Source organism: Oncorhynchus kisutch, unplaced genomic scaffold, assembly GCF_002021735.2.
Source record: "Oncorhynchus kisutch isolate 150728-3 unplaced genomic scaffold, Okis_V2 Okis03b-Okis08b_hom, whole genome shotgun sequence".
Taxonomy (NCBI): Eukaryota; Metazoa; Chordata; class Actinopteri; order Salmoniformes; family Salmonidae; genus Oncorhynchus; species Oncorhynchus kisutch.
In genome coordinates this window covers 20,010,572-20,029,301 of record NW_022261980.1, presented here as the reverse complement: position 1 = coordinate 20,029,301, position 18,730 = coordinate 20,010,572, and the positions used below count along the sequence as shown (strand labels likewise).

Below are 18,730 nucleotides of genomic sequence, written 5' to 3'. Positions count from 1 at the left end.
ACTGGACACTGTAATGAGTCTACCATCCTAATAGTGGTTCACTGTACTGTATGTAATAGATACTGGACACTGTAATGAGTCTACCATCCTCCTAGTGGTTCACTGTACTGTATGTAATAGATACTGGACACTGTAATGAGTCTGCCATCCTCCTAGTGGTTCACTGTACTGTATGTAATAGATACTGGACACTGTCATGAGTCTGCCATCCTCCTAGTGGTTCACTGTACTGTATGTAATAGATACTGGACACTGTAATGAGTCTGCCATCCTCCTAGTGGTTCACTGTACTGTATGTAATAGATACTGGACACTGTAATGAGTCTACCATCCTCCTAGTGGTTTACTGTACTGTATGTAATAGATACTGGACACTGTAATGAGTCTACCATCCTCCTAGTGGTTCACTGTACTGTATGTAATAGATACTGGACACTGTAATGAGTCTGCCATCCTCCTAGTGGTTCACTGTACTGTATGTAATAGATACTGGACACTGTCATGAGTCTGCCATCCTCCTAGTGGTTCACTGTACTGTATGTAATAGATACTGGACACTGTAATGAGTCTGCCATCCTCCTAGTGGTTCACTGTACTGTATGTAATAGATACTGGACACTGTAATGAGTCTGCCATCCTCCTAGTGGTTCACTGTACTGTATGTAATAGATACTGGACACCGTTATGAGTCTACCATCCTCCTAGTGGTTCACTGTACTGTATGTAATAGATACTGGACACTGTAATGAGTCTGCCATCCTCCTAGTGGTTCACTGTACTGTATGTAATAGATACTGGACACCGTTATGAGTCTACCATCCTCCTAGTGGTTCAATGTACTGTATGTAATAGATACTGGACACTGTAATGAGTCTACCATCCTCCTAGTGGGTCACTGTACTGTATGTAATAGATACTGGACACTGTAATGAGTCTACCATCCTCCTAGTGGTTCAATGTACTGTATGTAATAGATACTGGACACTGTAATGAGTCTGCCATCCTCCTAGTGGTTCACTGTACTGTATGTAATAGATACTGGACACTGTAATGAGTCTGCCATCCTCCTAGTGGTTCACTGTACTGTATGTAATAGATACTGGACACTGTCATGAGTCTGCCATCCTCCTAGTGGTTCACTGTACTGTATGTAATAGATACTGGACACCGTTATGAGTCTACCATCCTCCTAGTGGTTCACTGTACTGTATGTAATAGATACTGGACACTGTAATGAGTCTGCCATCCTCCTAGTGGTTCACTGTACTGTATGTAATAGGTACTGGACACTGTAATGAGTCTGCCATCCTCCTAGTGGTTCAATGTACTGTATGTAATAGATACTGGACACTGTAATGAGTCTGCCATCCTCCTAGTGGTTCACTGTACTGTATGTAATAGATACTGGACACTGTAATGAGTCTGCCATCCTCCTAGTGGTTCACTGTACTGTATGTAATAGGTACTGGACACTGTAATGAGTCTGCCATCCTCCTAGTGGTTCACTGTACTGTATGTAATAGATACTGGACACTGTAATGAGTCTGCCATCCTCCTAGTGGTTCACTGTACTGTATGTAATAGATACTGGACACTGTAATGAGTCTGCCATCCTCCTAGTGGTTCACTGTACTGTATGTAATAGATACTGGACACTGTAATGAGTCTGCCATCTTCCTAGTGGTTCACTGTACTGTATGTAATAGATACTGGACACCGTTATGAGTCTACCATCCTCCTAGTGGTTCACTGTACTGTATGTAATAGATACTGGACACTGTAATGAGTCTGCCATCCTCCTAGTGGTTCACTGTACTGTATGTAATAGATACTGGACACTGTAATGAGTCTGCCATCCTCCTAGTGGTTCAATGTACTGTATGTAATAGATACTGGACACTGTAATGAGTCTGCCATCCTCCTAGTGGTTCACTGTACTGTATGTAATAGATACTGGACACTGTAATGAGTCTGCCATCCTCCTAGTGGTTCACTGTACTGTATGTAATAGATACTGGACACTGTAATGAGTCTACCATCCTCCTAGTGGTTCAATGTACTGTATGTAATAGATACTGGACACTGTAATGAGTCTACCATCCTCCTAGTGGTTCACTGTACTGTATGTAATAGATACTGGACACTGTAATGAGTCTGCCATCCTCCTAGTGGTTCACTGTACTGTATGTAATAGATACTGGACACTGTAATGAGTCTACCATCCTCCTAGTGGTTCACTGTACTGTATGTAATAGATACTGGACACTGTAATGAGTCTACCATCCTCCTAGTGGTTCACTGTACTGTATGTAATAGATACTGGACACTGTAATGAGTCTGCCATCCTCCTAGTGGTTCACTGTACTGTATGTAATAGATACTGGACACTGTAATGAGTCTGCCATCCTCCTAGTGGTTCACTGTACTGTATGTAATAGATACTGGACACCGTTATGAGTCTACCATCCTCCTAGTGGTTCACTGTACTGTATGTAATAGATACTGGACACTGTAATGAGTCTGCCATCCTCCTAGTGGTTCACTGTACTGTATGTAATAGATACTGGACACTGTAATGAGTCTGCCATCCTCCTAGTGGTTCAATGTACTGTATGTAATAGATACTGGACACTGTAATGAGTCTGCCATCCTCCTAGTGGTTCACTGTACTGTATGTAATAGATACTGGACACTGTAATGAGTCTGCCATCCTCCTAGTGGTTCACTGTACTGTATGTAATAGATACTGGACACTGTAATGAGTCTACCATCCTCCTAGTGGTTCAATGTACTGTATGTAATAGATACTGGACACTGTAATGAGTCTACCATCCTCCTAGTGGTTCACTGTACTGTATGTAATAGATACTGGACACTGTAATGAGTCTGCCATCCTCCTAGTGGTTCACTGTACTGTATGTAATAGATACTGGACACTGTAATGAGTCTACCATCCTCCTAGTGGTTCACTGTACTGTATGTAATAGATACTGGACACTGTAATGAGTCTACCATCCTCCTAGTGGTTTAATGTACTGTATGTAATAGATACTGGACACTGTAATGAGTCTGCCATCCTCCTAGTGGTTCACTGTACTGTATGTAATAGATACTGGACACTAATGAGTCTACCATCCTCCTAGTGGTTAAATGTACTGTATGTAATAGATACTGGACACTGTAATGAGTCTGCCATCCTCCTAGTGGTTCACTGTACTGTATGTAATAGATACTGGACACTGTAATGAGTCTGCCATCCTCCTAGTGGTTCACTGTACTGTATGTAATAGATACTGGACACTGTTATGAGTCTACCATCCTCCTAGTGGTTCAATGTACTGTATGTAATAGATACTGGACACTGTAATGAGTCTACCATCCTCCTAGTGGTTCAATGTACTGTATGTAATAGATACTGGACACCGTTATGAGTCTACCATCCTCCTAGTGGTTCACTGTACTGTATGTAATAGATACTGGACACTGTAATGAGTCTGCCATCCTCCTAGTGGTTCACTGTACTGTATGTAATAGATACTGGACACCGTTATGAGTCTACCATCCTCCTAGTGGTTCACTGTACTGTATGTAATAGATACTGGACACTGTAATGAGTCTACCATCCTCCTAGTGGTTCAATGTACTGTATGTAATAGATACTGGACACTGTCATGAGTCTACCATCCTCCTAGTGGTTCAATGTACTGTATGTAATAGATACTGGACACTGTAATGAGTCTACCATCCTCCTAGTGGTTCAATGTACTGTATGTAATAGATACTTGACACTGTCATGAGTCTACCATCCTCCTAGTGGTTCAATGTACTGTATGTAATAGATACTGGACACCGTTATGAGTCTACCATCCTCCTAGTGGTTCACTGTACTGTATGTAATAGATACTGGACACTGTCATGAGTCTAGTGGTACTGTCACGTTCTGACCTTTATTTCCTTTGTTTTGTATTCATTATTTAGTATGGTCAGGGCGTGAGTTGGGTGGACAGTCTATGTTTGTTTTTCTATCATTTGGGTATTTCTATGTTTCGGCCTAGTATGATTCTCAATCAGAGGCAGGTGTCATTAGTTGTCTCTGATTGGGAATCATACTTAGGTAGCCTGGGTTTCACTGTGTGTTTGTGGGTGATTGTTCCTGTCTCTGTGTTTGCACCAGATAGGGCTGTTTAGGGTTTCACATGTTTCTTGTTTTTTGTAATCAGTTGTTCATGTGTACGTTTACATATTAAAAGAACCATGGACACTTACCACGCCGCATATTGGTCCTCTGATCCTTTTCGCCTCTCCTCTTCGGAAGAAGAGGAGGAAATCCCTGACAGGTACACTGTACTGTATGTAATAAACTCAGCAAAAAAATAAATGTACTGTCACCCTGCGGGGTTTTTTTCAGCAAACTTAAACATATAAAATATTTGTATGAACATAACAAGATTTAACAACTGAGACATAAACTGAACTAATTCCACAGACATGTGACTAACAGAAATGGAATAATGTGTCCCTGAACAAAGGGGAGGTCAAAATCAAAAGTAACAGTCAGTATCTGGTGTGGCCACCAGCTGCATTAAGTACTGCAGTGCATCTCCTCCTCATCAACTGCACCAGATTTGCCAACTCTTGCTGTGAGATGTTACCCCACTCTTCCACCGAGGCACCTGCAAGTTCCCAGACATTTCTGGGGGGAATGGCCCTAGCCCTCACCCTCCGATCCAAAGGTCCCAGATCCGGGCTCTTCGCTGACCATGTCAGAACACTGACATTCCTGTCTTGCAGGAAATCACACACAGAACGAGTAGTATGGCTGGTGGCGTTGTCATGCTGGAGGGTCATGTCAGGATGAGCCTGTAGGAAGGGTACCACATGAGGGAGGAGGATGTCTTCCCTGTAAACCTCCCTACACTGGCTTCCTATCAAAGCAAGGGTTGATTTCAAGGTTTTACTGCTAACCTACAAAGCATTACATGGGCTTGCTCCTACCTATCTCTCTGATTTGGTCCTGTCGTACATACCTACACGTACGCTACGGTCACAAGACGCAGGCCTCCTAATTGTCCCTAGAATTTCTAAGCAAACAGCTGGACGCAGGGCTTTCTCCTATAGAGCTCAATTTTTATGGAACGGTCTGCCTACCCATGTCAGAGACGCAAACTCGGTCTCAACCTTTAAGTCTTTACTGAAGACTCATCTCTTCAGTGGGTCATAGGATTGAGTGTAGTCTGGCCCAGGAGTGTGAAGGTGAATGGAAAGGCACTGGAGCAACAAATCGCCCTTGCTGTCTCTGCCTGGCCGGTTCCCCTCTATCCACTGGGATTCTCTGCCTCTAACCCTATTACAGGGGCTGAGTCACTGGCTTACTGGTGCTCTTTCATGCCGTCACTAGGAGGGGTGTGTCACTTGTGTGGGTTGAGTCACTGACGTGATCTTCCTTTCTGGGTTGGCGCCCCCCTTGGGTTGTGCCATGGCGGAGATCTTTGTGGGCTATACTCGGCCTTGTCTCAGGATGGTAAGTTGTTGGTTGAAGACATCCCTCTAGTGGTGTGGGGGCTGTGCTTTGGCAAAGTGGGTGGGGTTATATCCTTCCTGTTTGACCTAACCAAACATCGGATGGGGCCACAGTGTCTCCTGACCCCTCCTGTCTCAGCCGCCTATATTTATGCTGCAGTAGTTTATGTGTCGAGGGGCTAGGGTCAGTCTGTTATCCGGTGTCCTGTGTGAATTTAAGTATGCTCTCTCTTTCTCTCTTTCTCTCTTTCTTTCTCTATGCACACTAGGTAAGACCTGGGAGGACCATCCCCTGTATTTTGGTTAGCGCGCCAGGTGGCGTTAAGGTTAGGTAAGTGGTGGGTAGGTAGGAGAGGGTAGGAGAGGGTAGGTAAGGTAGGAGAGGGTAGGTATGGTAGGAGAGGGCAGGTAAGGTAGGAGACGGTAGGTATGGTAGGAGAGGGTAGGAGAGGGTAGGTAAGGTAGGAGAGGGTAGGTAAGGTAGGAGAGGGTAGGTAAGGTAGGAGAGGGTAGGAGAGGGTAGGTAAGGTAGGAGAGGGTAGGTAAGGTAAGAGAGGGTAGGTAAGGTAAGAGAGGGTAGGTAAGGTAGGAGAGGGTAGGTAAGGTAGGAGAGGGTAGGTAAGGTAGGAGAGGGTAGGTATGGTAGGAGAGGGTAGGTAAGGTAGGAGAGGGTAGGTAAGGTAAGAGAGTGGGCTCCCTTTGCTTTGGTTCCGTCCAGCCCCTTTTCCTCAATTTACAGTGTGAAGGAGGAAATTAATTCCCAGTAAACGGTAATATTCTCTGCCTCTGTCATCCATACCTCCACCTACAGTCACATACCTCTCTACCTCCACCTACAGTCCCATACCTCTTTACCTCCACCTACAGTCCCATACCTCTTTACCTCCACCTACAGTCACATACCTCTCTACCTCCACCTACAGTCCCATACCTCTTTACCTCCACCTACAGTCCCATACCTCTTTACCTCCACCTACAGTCCCATACCTCCACCTACAGTCACATACCTCTTTACCTCCACCTACAGTCCCATACCTCTTTACCTCCACCTACAGTCACATACCTCTCTACCTCCACCTACAGTCCCATACCTCTTTACCTCCACCTACAGTCACATACCTCTTTACCTCCACCTACAGTCCCATACCTTCACCTACGGTCACATACCTCTCTACCTCCACCTACAGTCCCATACCTCTTTACCTCCACCTACAGTCACATACCTCTTTACCTCTACCTACAGTCCCATACCTTCACCTACAGTCACATACCTCTTTACCTCCACCTACAGTCCCATACCTCCACCTACAGTCACATACCTCTCTACCTCCACCTACAGTCCCATACCTCTATACCTCCACCTACAGTCCCATACCTCTTTACCTCCACCTACAGTCACATACCTCTTTACCTCCACCTACAGTCCCATACCTTCACCTACGGTCACATACCTCTCTACCTCCACCTACAGTCCCATACCTCTTTACCTCCACCTACAGTCCCATACCTCTTTACCTCCACCTACAGTCCCATACCTCTTTACCTCCACCTACAGTCCCATACCTCTTTGCCTCCACCTACAGTCCCATCTCTCCACCTACAGTCACATACCTCTTTACCTCCACCTACAGTCCCATACCTCTTTACCTCCACCTACAGTCCCATACCTCCACCTACAGTCCCATACCTCTTTACCTCCACCTACAGTCCCATACCTCTTTACCTCCACCTACAGTCCCATACCTCTTTACCTCCACCTACAGTCCCATACCTCTTTACCTCCACCTACAGTCCCATACCTCTTTACCTCCACCTACAGTCACATACCTCCACCTACAGTCCCATAGCTCTCTACCTCCACCTACAGTCACATACCTCTCTACCTCCACCTACAGTCACATACCTCTTTACCTCCACCTACAGTCCCATACCTCCACCTACAGTCCCATACCTCTATACCTCCACCTACAGTCCCATACCTCTTTACCTCCACCTACAGTCCCATACCTCTTTACCTCCACCTACAGTCCCATACCTCTTTACCTCCACCTACAGTCCCATACCTCCACCTACAGTCACATACCTCTATACCTCCACCTACATTCCCATACCTCTTTACCTCCACCTACAGTCCCATACCTCTTTGCCTCCACCTACAGTCCCATACCTTCACCTACAGTCACATACCTCTTTACCTCCACCTACAGTCCCATACCTCCACCTACAGTCACATACCTCTATACCTCCACCTACAGTCACATACCTCTCTACCTCCACCTACAGTCACATACCTCTATACCTCCACCTACAGTCACATACCTCTATACCTCCAGCTACAGTCCCATACCTCTATACCCCCACCTACAGTCCCATACCTCTTTACCTCCACCTACAGTCCCATACCTCCACCTACAGTCACATACCTCTATACCTCCACCTACAGTCCCATACCTCTTTACTTCCACCTACAGTCCCATACCTCTTTACCTCCACCTACAGTCCCATACCTCTATACCTCCACCTACAGTCCCATACCTCTTTACCTCCACCTACAGTCACATACCTCTATACCTCCACCTACAGTCCCATACCTCCACCTACAGTCCCATACCTCCACCTACAGTCCCATACCTCTTTACCTCCACCTACAGTCCCATACCTCTATACTTCCACATACAGTCCCATACCTCTTTACCTCCACCTACAGTCCCATACCTCTTTACCTCCACCTACAGTCCCATACCTCTTTACCTCCACCTACAGTCCCATACCTCTTTACCTCCACCTACAGTCACATACCTCCACCTACAGTCCCATAGCTCTCTACCTCCACCTACAGTCACATACCTCTCTACCTCCACCTACAGTCCCATACCTCCACCTACAGTCCCATACCTCTTTACCTCCACCTACAGTCCCATACCTCCACCTACAGTCCCATACCTCTATACCTCCACCTACAGTCACATACCTCTCTACCTCCACCTACAGTCACATACCTCTTTACCTCCACCTACAGTCCCATACCTCCACCTACAGTCCCATACCTCTATACCTCCACCTACAGTCCCATACCTCTTTTCCTCCACCTACAGTCCCATACCTCTTTACCTCCACCTACAGTCCCATACCTCTTTACCTCCACCTACAGTCCCATACCTCTTTACCTCCACCTACAGTCCCATACCTCCACCTACAGTCACATACCTCTATACCTCCACCTACAGTCCCATACCTCTTTACCTCCACCTACAGTCCCATACCTCTTTACCTCCACCTACAGTCCCATACCTTCACCTACAGTCACATACCTCTTTACCTCCACCTACAGTCCCATACCTCCACCTACAGTCACATACCTCTATACTTCCACCTACAGTCCCATACCTCTTTACCTCCACCTACAGTCCCATACCTCTTTACCTCCACCTACAGTCCCATACCTCTTTACCTCCACCTACAGTCCCATACCTCTTTACCTCCACCTACAGTCACATACCTCCACCTACAGTCCCATAGCTCTCTACCTCCACCTACAGTCACATACCTCTCTACCTCCACCTACAGTCACATACCTCTTTACCTCCACCTACAGTCCCATACCTCTACCTACAGTCCCATACCTCTTTACCTCCACCTACAGTCCCATACCTCCACCTACAGTCCCATACCTCTATACCTCCACCTACAGTCACATACCTCTATACCTCCACCTACAGTCACATACCTCTATACCTCCACCTACAGTCACATACCTCTATACCTCCACCTACAGTCCCATACCTCTTTACCTCCACCTACAGTCCCATACCTCTTTACCTCCACCTACAGTCCCATACCTCCACCTACAGTCACATACCTCTATACCTCCACCTACAGTCACATACCTCTATACCTCCACCTACAGCCACATACCTCTTTACCTCCACCTACAGTCCCATACCTCTTTACTTCCACCTACAGTCCCATACCTCTTTACCTCCACCTACAGTCCCATACCTTCACCTACAGTCACATACCTCTTTACCTCCACCTACAGTCCCATACCTCCACCTACAGTCACATACCTCTATACTTCCACCTACAGTCCCATACCTCTTTACCTCCACCTACAGTCCCATACCTCTTTACCTCCACCTACAGTCCCATACCTCTTTACCTCCACCTACAGTCCCATACCTCTTTACCTCCACCTACAGTCACATACCTCCACCTACAGTCCCATAGCTCTCTACCTCCACCTACAGTCACATACCTCTCTACCTCCACCTACAGTCACATACCTCTTTACCTCCACCTACAGTCCCATACCTCTACCTACAGTCCCATACCTCTTTACCTCCACCTACAGTCCCATACCTCCACCTACAGTCCCATACCTCTATACCTCCACCTACAGTCACATACCTCTATACCTCCACCTACAGTCACATACCTCTATACCTCCACCTACAGTCACATACCTCTATACCTCCACCTACAGTCCCATACCTCTTTACCTCCACCTACAGTCCCATACCTCTTTACCTCCACCTACAGTCCCATACCTCCACCTACAGTCACATACCTCTATACCTCCACCTACAGTCACATACCTCTATACCTCCACCTACAGCCACATACCTCTTTACCTCCACCTACAGTCCCATACCTCTTTACCTCCACCTACAGTCCCATACCTCTTTACCTCCACCTACAGTCACATACCTCTTTACCTCCACCTACAGTCACATACCTCTATACCTCCACCTACAGCCACATACCTCTTTACCTCCACCTACAGTCACATACCTCTATACCTCCACCTACAGTCCCATACCTCTCTACCTCCACCTACAGTCACATACCTCTATACCTCCACCTACAGTCCCATACCTCCACATACAGTCCCATACCTCTATACCTCCACCTATAGTCCCATACCTCTATACCTCCACCTACAGTCCCATACCTCTTTACCTCCACCTACAGTCCCATACCTCCACCTACAGTCACATACCTCTATACCTCCACCTACAGTCCCATACCTCTTTACCTCCACCTATAGTCCCATACCTCTTTACCTCCACCTATAGTCCCATACCTCTTTACCTCCACCTACAGTCCCATACCTCTTTACCTCCACCTACAGTCCCATACCTCTTTACCTCCACCTACAGTCACATACCTCTTTACCTCCACCTACAGTGTAGCAGGGTGTTGCGTTCCCTCCTAGAGGCGTACATAACATAATGGGGGCTCATCCGGGATCATTAAGCCCACCGGACCCTGCTGCTCTGAGCTCTGTGATTGGTGATTGAGGTGTGACCGGACCCTGCTGCTCTGAGCTCTGTGTTATTGGTGATTGAGGTGTGCTAGTGTGATGGTGGGCTGTGAGTTTGGGTGACTTGTTTAGTTTGAGTGTGTTCAGTAGGCTGCAGTGTACAAGATGGCTGCCTCAGCAGTCTCCCAGTTTATTGAAGCGCCATCTTTTGATCGGTTGGTGGGGTTGTGTAAAGTAGACCTTTGCCCCATAGCTGACCATTATGGACTCTTCATCCCTGAGAAAGCCCTAAAGGCTGACCTTGTGGTGCTAGTCTTGTTGAAAGATGAGATGGAGGCTTCAGGAGAGGAGACGGGTACACCTTCTGATGCCAAGTCGGAGGACGGTGTGGAGAAAGGGGTTGCTCGTACCCCCCTTTACATTTCCTAGATTCAACCCTTTCTCTTCTGCTTTCGGTTGCTCAGACGGGACTGCTAGGCTGATGGTGAGGCTGGTCCGTTTGGAAATAAAGCAAAAAGATTAAGAGCGAGATAGACAGATGACGTTTGATTTAGAAATGAGGAAAATGGATAACGACAAGGAGGTGAGGATCCGACAGCTGGAGCCGCTGGCGCCAGTGCGACTCAATAACCTGCTCATCATCACTTCAATGTCAGTACAAATACAGCTCCCTCCGGGAGGCGGAAGCTGTTTCCTATTTCTCTGCGTTTGAGCCGCTGTGCTGCATTGGCCACTCGAGGTTTGGCTGCTCCTGTTGCAATGTAAATTGTCTGGGAAAGCCCAGGAAGTGGTAGCTGCCCTCTCCCTGGAAGAAAGTTTACACTACGATACAGTTAAAACTACCGTGTTGTGGGCTTATGAGTTGGTGCCTGAAGCTTTTAGGCAGCGCTTCAGGAACCACAAAAAAAAAAACACTCTCACTGTGCGTTTGAGTTTGCAAGGGACAAAGAGTCCCTGTTTAATCGCAGGTGTTCAGCCGGCAAAGCTAACACTGGCTAGAGGACCAGGCAGAGACCTCTCAAAGGAGAGGAGAGTAGAGCAAAGGAGAGGAGAGCAGGAGTCATTCATAGAGAAGTTATCTACCATCCCCCATTATCATTTACACAAAGCAAACCACCCTGAAGCCACAGTTTGACCAGCAGTTTTTCATCATCTCTATTGTTATACTCTATTCAAACATCAAACTATTACAGTGACAAATAAATTATCCCTATTTAAAATCTTCCTGATGTACCCATCCCGTTAGCAGGATCATTTGTCAACATCCGCTGAATTACAGAGCGCCAAATTAAATTACTAAAAATATTTACATTTTCATGTCAAGTGCAATACAGCAAAACACAGCTTATCTTGTTGTTAATCCACCTGGCAGATTTCAGAAAAGCTTTTCGATGAAAGCATACCAAGCGTTTATGTAAGGACAAAACATTACAAACAGCTGGCAGCAAAGTAGATTGTTCACTAAAGTCAGAAAAGCAATAAAATGAATCGCTTACCTTTGATGATCTTCGGATGTTTGCACTCACGAGACTCCCAGTTACACAATAAATGTTCCTTTTGTTGCATAAAGATTATTTTTATATCCAAAAAAACTCCATTTGGTTGGCGCATTATGTTCAGAAATCCACAGGCTCGAGCGGTCAAGACCAGGCAGACAAAAATTCCAAATAGTATCCGTAAAGTTTGTAGAAACATGTCAAACATTTTTTATAATCAAGCCTCAGGTTGTTTTTACAATATATAATCGATAATATTTCAACCGGACTGTACTTTCTTCAATAGGAGAGAGAGAGAAAATGTCTGCTCCAAACTGTTGCGCATGCAAAACGCTGCTGGCACCCAGCCATCCAATTTTCAAGAAAAACAGCACTTCCTGGTTTGATTTTCCTCAGGTTTTCGTATGCAATATCAGTTTTGTTATACTCACAGACAATATTTTGACAGTTTGGGAAACTTTAGTGTTTTCTATCCTAATCTGACAATTATATGCATATTCTGGGCCTGAGAAATAGGCAGTTTCATGTTTTTCATCCAAACTTCAAAAACTGCCCCCTACACTCAACAGGCTATAGAAAAGTCTTACCTTGTTGAAAACACTGTCCTCTCCTGTGCTGAAGACACTCTCAGTGTCGCTGTCTGAGTCTTTTGGGAGAGTAGTGCTGAAACTACTCACACTCTGACAGTCTGCAACCAGAACAACACAACAGGACAACAGGTTAGAGACGGGAACAGACAACAGTCTTCAGAAGGTACTATTTATGCAGACTGGAACATACAGTCGTATTGCTACCCTGGTAAGAGGAACACCTAACACAGAACCACCAACACAGTCGTACTGTTACCCTGGTAAGAGGAACACCAGTCGTACTGTTACCCTGGTAAGAGGAACACCAGTCATACTGTTACCCTGGTAAGAGGAACACCTAACACAGAACCACCAACACAGTCGTACTGTTACCCTGGTAAGAGCAACACCAGACAAACTGTTACCCTGGTAAGAGTCATACTGAACTTCTCATCTGAAATGGAACTAATCCATGCTGTCATCTCATCTGAAATGGAACTAATCCATACTGTCATCTCATCTGAAATGGAACTAATCCATACTGTCATCTCATCTGAAATGGAACTAATCCATACTGTCATCTGATCTGAAATGGAACTAATCCATACTGTCATCTGATCTGAAATGGAACTAATCCATACTGTCATCTGATCTGAAATGGAACTAATCCATACTGTCATCTGATCTGAAATGGAACTAATCCATACTGTCATCTGATTTGAAATGGAACTAATCCATACTGTCATCTCATCTGAAATGGAACTAATCCATACTGTCATCTGATCTGAAATGGAACTAATCCATACTGTCATCTGATCTGAAATGGAACTAATCCATACTGTCATCTGATCTGAAATGGAACTAATCCATACTGTCATCTCATCTGAAATGGAACTAATCCATACTGTCATCTCAACTGAAATGGAACTAATCCATACTGTCATCTCAACTGAAATGGAACTAATCCATACTGTCATCTCATCTGAAATGGAACTAATCCATACTGTCATCTCATCTGAAATGGAACTAATCCATACTGTCATCTCATCTGAAATGGAACTAATCCATACTGTCATCTCATCTGAAATGGAACTAATCCATACTGTCATCTCATCTGAAATGGAACTAATCCATACTGTCATCTCAACTGAAATGGAACTAATCCATACTGTCATCTCATCTGAAATGGAACTAATCCATACTGTCATCTGATCTGAAATGGAACTATTAAGAAGGCAAAAAGCCTTGCCTTCAACAGGGACAGTAAGGTGACTTGATACAAGAAGCCTTACCTTCAACAGGGACAGTAAGGTGACTTGCAGAACAGACAGCATCTGTTTGGTTCTCAGGTAGATTCTCAGGTAGGATCTCATGCAGGTTCCCAGATAGAATCTCAGGTAGGTTTTCAGGTAGGTCCTCAGGTTGGATCTCAGGTGGGATCTCAGGTGGGATCTCAGGTGCGTTCTCAGGTAGAATCTCAGGTAGAATCTCAGGTAGAATCTCAGGTAGGTTCGCAGGTGCGTTCTCAGTTAGGTTCTCAGGTAGGATCTCAGGTAGGATCTCAGGTAGGATCTCAGGTGCGTTCTCTGGTGCATTCTCTGGTGCGTTCTCATTTAGATTCTCAGGTAGATTCTCGGGTAGGTTCTCGGGTAGAATTTCAGGTAGGATCTCAGGTAGGATCTCAGGTGCATTCTCTGGTGCGTTCTCATTTAGATTCTCAGGTAGATTCTCGGGTAGGTTTTCGGGTAGGTTCTCAGGTATGTTCTCAGGTGACACTGGACTGTTAGGTGGGACATCCCCTGTATATGTGGACACCACTACAGCAGTGACATCCTCTCCATCTCCACAGTCTGACCATGTCACAGAGGGGTCAAGGGTCAGGGTTAGGGTCACAGAGTAGTCGAGGGTTACAGAGGGGTTGAGGTTGAGGGCTTGGTCTGTAGCAGGTTGACTTTCTGAGTGTCCTGACCCCTCCTCCGCCCTGGTGCCACAGGACTCCTGATTCACTGTCCTGTCAGAGGGGTCTCCAATGTGTTCCCCTAGAACCGAGGGGGCCTCACTAGGTCTCTGTAGGACCGCCGTTATCTCCATCTCTACACCCTCTCCACCCTCCTCTCCATCCTTCTCTCCACCTGCCCCACCAGATGCTCCCCCAGAGTTGGAGCCTGTTTCTGGGGGCGGGAGGTCTCCATCCATGGGGGTAGTCCCATCCCTGTCCTCTGGAGGGGGCTCACTGTCCTGCAAGTCTGTCTGGTGGTCTGTCTGGAGGTCTGCAGGTACAGACACTCTCCCCTCTGTTACCTCTGACCCTAACACACCCTCCATGATCTCAGCTCTGAGGCCAGAGTCACCAGCCTCTATGGGCTTGCCCTGTCTGACATCCTGTCTCTCACCTTCTCTGTCACCCTGTCTGTAACTGCCCTCTAGTGGCAGTTCCCCCTCGAACACCTGCTCTGACTGAGGCTCTGATGAGGACTCTGAGTGATGCTCTATTGCGGGCTCTAGTGTCAGCTCTAATAGGGGTTCTGGTATGTAGGGCTCTAGTGTCGGCTCTAACAGGGGTTCTGGTGTGTAGGGCTCTAACAGGGGTTCAGGGTCTAACAGGGGTTCTGTTGGTGTAGTCTCTAACAGGGGTTCTGGTGGTGTAGGCTGTAACAGGGGTTCTGGTAGTGTAGGCTCTAACAGGGGTTCAGTCTCTAACAGGGGTTCTGTTGGTGTAGCCTCTAACAGGGGTTCTGGTGGTGTAGGCTCTAACAGGGGTTCTGGTGGTGTAGACTCTAACAGGGGTCCAGGCTCTAACAGGGGTTCAGGCTCTAACAGGGGTTCTGTTGGTGTAGGCTCTAACAGGGGTTCTGGTGGTGTAGGCTCTAACAGGGGTTCTGGTGGTGTAGGCTCTAACAGGGGTTCAGGCTCTAACAGGGGTTCTGGTGGTGTATCAGCAGATTCTCTATCAGCAGGCCCACTTCCTGAGAACAGCAACGCTCCACTGTTTAATACTGCGGTTACTGTACTGTCCATAGAGCCACTGATAGCTGAGATCTCAGCTGCATGGTCCATAGATGTTTCTACAGGGCCATAGGCATCTCCCATTTCTCTATAATCACAGTCCCCAGAATGGAGTCCAGTTTCCTGAGCCCCGTGGCTGCCCTTCTCAGAGGGGTGAAACTGTTCCTCTGTGGAGCCACCAGAGCCCTCCCCAGCCCTAGCAGAAGCTGTTTTATTACTTTGTTCCAGTGGAGGTTCACCCTCACTGAGGCCCTCTATCTCTATAGGACATGATCTCACAGAGGCAGCTGTACCCTCCTGCATGTCCTGTCCATTGTCCAGGGTAGAAGGGTCTGACAGGGGAGAGGGGTCAGAGTCTGACAGACCCATACTGGTGGGGATAGAGTCTGTTGTGGTTAACCATTCACTGTCTGCAGGTTGGTCCTCTGGGTGAACAGTGTAACAGCCCTCCTGACAGCAGTCTGCATGTTGGTCCTCTGGGTGAACAGTGTAACAGCCCTCCTGACAGCAGTCTGCAGGTTGGTCCTCTGGGTGAACAGTGTAACAGCCCTCCTGACAGTTGTCTGCTTCCCTCCCCACACAGCTCTTACCTTCCTGGAGACACTCCTTCAGGTCTGTGTCTGAGGGATCTGAGTTGGCCACGTCTTCCAGGGACTGAGTGTGTCCCATGTCTTCTGTTGTTGCTGTGACTCCACTGAGGACAGGTGGATCTCTGTGATCTGTGTCTTTCTCCTCCTCCCCACTTCCTACTGTGCTCTCCTCCTCTCCTCCCTGGTTCTGCTGTTCCTGGTAAGGTAACAAGGTACCAGGGGTAGAGGAAGAGAATTGTTAGGGTGGTATGGTACCAGGGGTAGAGGTAGAGTAGTGTTTGGGTGGTAAGGTACCAGGGGTAGAATAGTGTTAGGGTGGTGAGGCACCAGAGGTAGAGTAGTGTTAGGGTGGTAAGGTACGAGGGGTAGAGGTAGAGTAGTGTTAGGGTGGTAAGGTACCAGGGGTAGAGGTAGAGTAGTGTTTGGGTGGTAAGGTACCAGGGGTAGAATAGTGTTAGGGTGGTGAGGCACCAGAGGTAGAGTAGTGTTAGGGTGGTAAGGTACGAGGGGTAGAGGTAGAGTAGTGTTAGGGTGGTAAGGTACCAGGGGTAGAGTAGTGTTAGGGTGGTAAGGTACCAGGGGTAGAGAAGTGTTAGGGTGGTAAGGTACCAGGGGTAGAGAAGTGTTAGGGTGGTAAGGTACCAGGGGTAGAGTAGTGTTAGGGTGGTAAGGTACCAGGGGTAGAGTAGTTTTAGGGTGGTAGGGTACCAGGGGTAGAGGTAGAGTAGTGTTAGGGTGGTGAGGTACCAGGGGTAGAGTAGTTTTAGGGTGGTAAGGTACCAGGGGTAGAGTAGTGTTAGGGTGGTATGGTACCAGGGGTAGAGTAGTGTTAGGGTGGTATGGTACCAGGGGTAGAGTAGTGTTAGTTTGGTAAGGTACCAGGGGTAGAGTAGTGTTAGGGTGGTAGGGTACCAGGGGTAGAGGTAGAGTAGTGTTAGGGTGGTACGGTACCAGGGGTAGAGTAGTGTTAGGGTGGACCCAGGGGTTCACAGCTCACCCTGACCAGGGGTCTCAGCTCCTCCACCAGTCTCTGAAGAGTAGGGGGGGCTGTGCCCGGTGCTGTGCCCACTGTCAGGGTGTGGGTGTTCAGCCTGGGAAGGTTACATACCACCCTGGAGCCGGTAGAGGATGGATGGACCGTCCCTCTGTAAGTCTTTGTCTCCGCTCTGTGTGGACCAAAATAAACTACCTGAAGACTCTGGGTCATGTGATTGGCCAACACAGTGGGAGGAGGTCATGTGATTGGCCAACACAGTGGGGGGAGGTCATGTGATTGGCCAACACTGTGATTCTCTGGGATTCTGTCAGGTAGTCAGACTGTGATTCTCTGGGATTGGCCAACACGTAGTGGGGAGGTCATTTGATTTTCCAACACAGCAGGGGTCAGCAGCCAACAGGTAGTGTTATTCATTGTCTGGTTTTACTAGTATTCTCTCAGGTAGTCAGACTGGGATTCTCTGGGATTCTCTCAGGTAGTCAGACTAGGATTCTCTGGGATTCTCTCAGGTAGTAAAGACTGGGATTCTCTGGCATTCTCTCAGGTAGTCAGACTGGGATTCTCTGGCATTCTCTCAGGTAGTCAGACTGTGATGCTCTGCGATTCTCTCAGGTAGTTAGACTGTGATACTCTGCGATTCTGTCCGTTAGTCAGACTGGGATTCTTTGGGATTCTCTCAGGTAGTCAGACTGTGATTCCCTCTGGCCACTAGTCTCTGTAGACAGACAGGTTGCCTACCAATGTTCTGATTTACACGTCTGTAGAAGTTCCTGTGTCAGTTGGGACAGAGAGAAGTCGGGAACTCATGTGACATCACCGCCGTTTTCACCTGTTGCCCTAGTGTAAACATCCCCGCCCGGACACAAAGTGTTAGCTAGCTAGATGGAGAACACTGTGGTTATTTCAATGACACAAAGTGTTAGCTAGCTAGATTGAAATAACCACAGTGTTCTCCATGACACAAAGTGTTAGCTAGCTAGATGGAGAACACTGAGGTTATTTCAATGACACAAAGTGTTAGCTAGCTAGGTGGAGAACACTGAGGTTAAAGCTTGGTGTTAACATGGACATGAGAGTTGAACAGCTTGGTGTTAACATGGTCATGAGAGTTGAACAGCTTGGTGTTAACATGGGCATGAGAGTTGAACAGCTTGGTGTTAACATGGACATGAGAGTTGAACAGCTTGGTGTTAACATGGTCATGAGAGTTGAACAGCTTGGTGTTGACATGGACATGAGAGTTGAACAGCTTGGTGTTAACATGGGCATGAGAGTTGAACAGCTTGGTG

The 18,730-nt window shown here is 47.0% G+C and overlaps 1 protein-coding gene across 1 annotated transcript in view; it reads right to left on the bottom strand.

Annotated features, from left to right (window-relative positions):
• Nucleotides 1-18,264, bottom strand: part of LOC116359585 (cell surface glycoprotein 1-like) — a 39,258-nt gene extending 20,994 nt beyond the window's left edge. Inside the window, exons 1-2 of the mRNA XM_031812421.1 lie at nt 14,141-18,264; nt 12,867-12,967 (exon numbers count right to left, since the gene is read on the bottom strand). Of these exons, the coding sequence (XP_031668281.1) occupies nt 12,867-12,967; nt 14,141-16,523 (2,484 nt within the window). The 5' untranslated portion in view covers nt 16,524-18,264. The remainder of the gene's footprint in view (nt 1-12,866; nt 12,968-14,140) is intronic.
• Nucleotides 18,265-18,730: the final 466 nt, after the last annotated feature.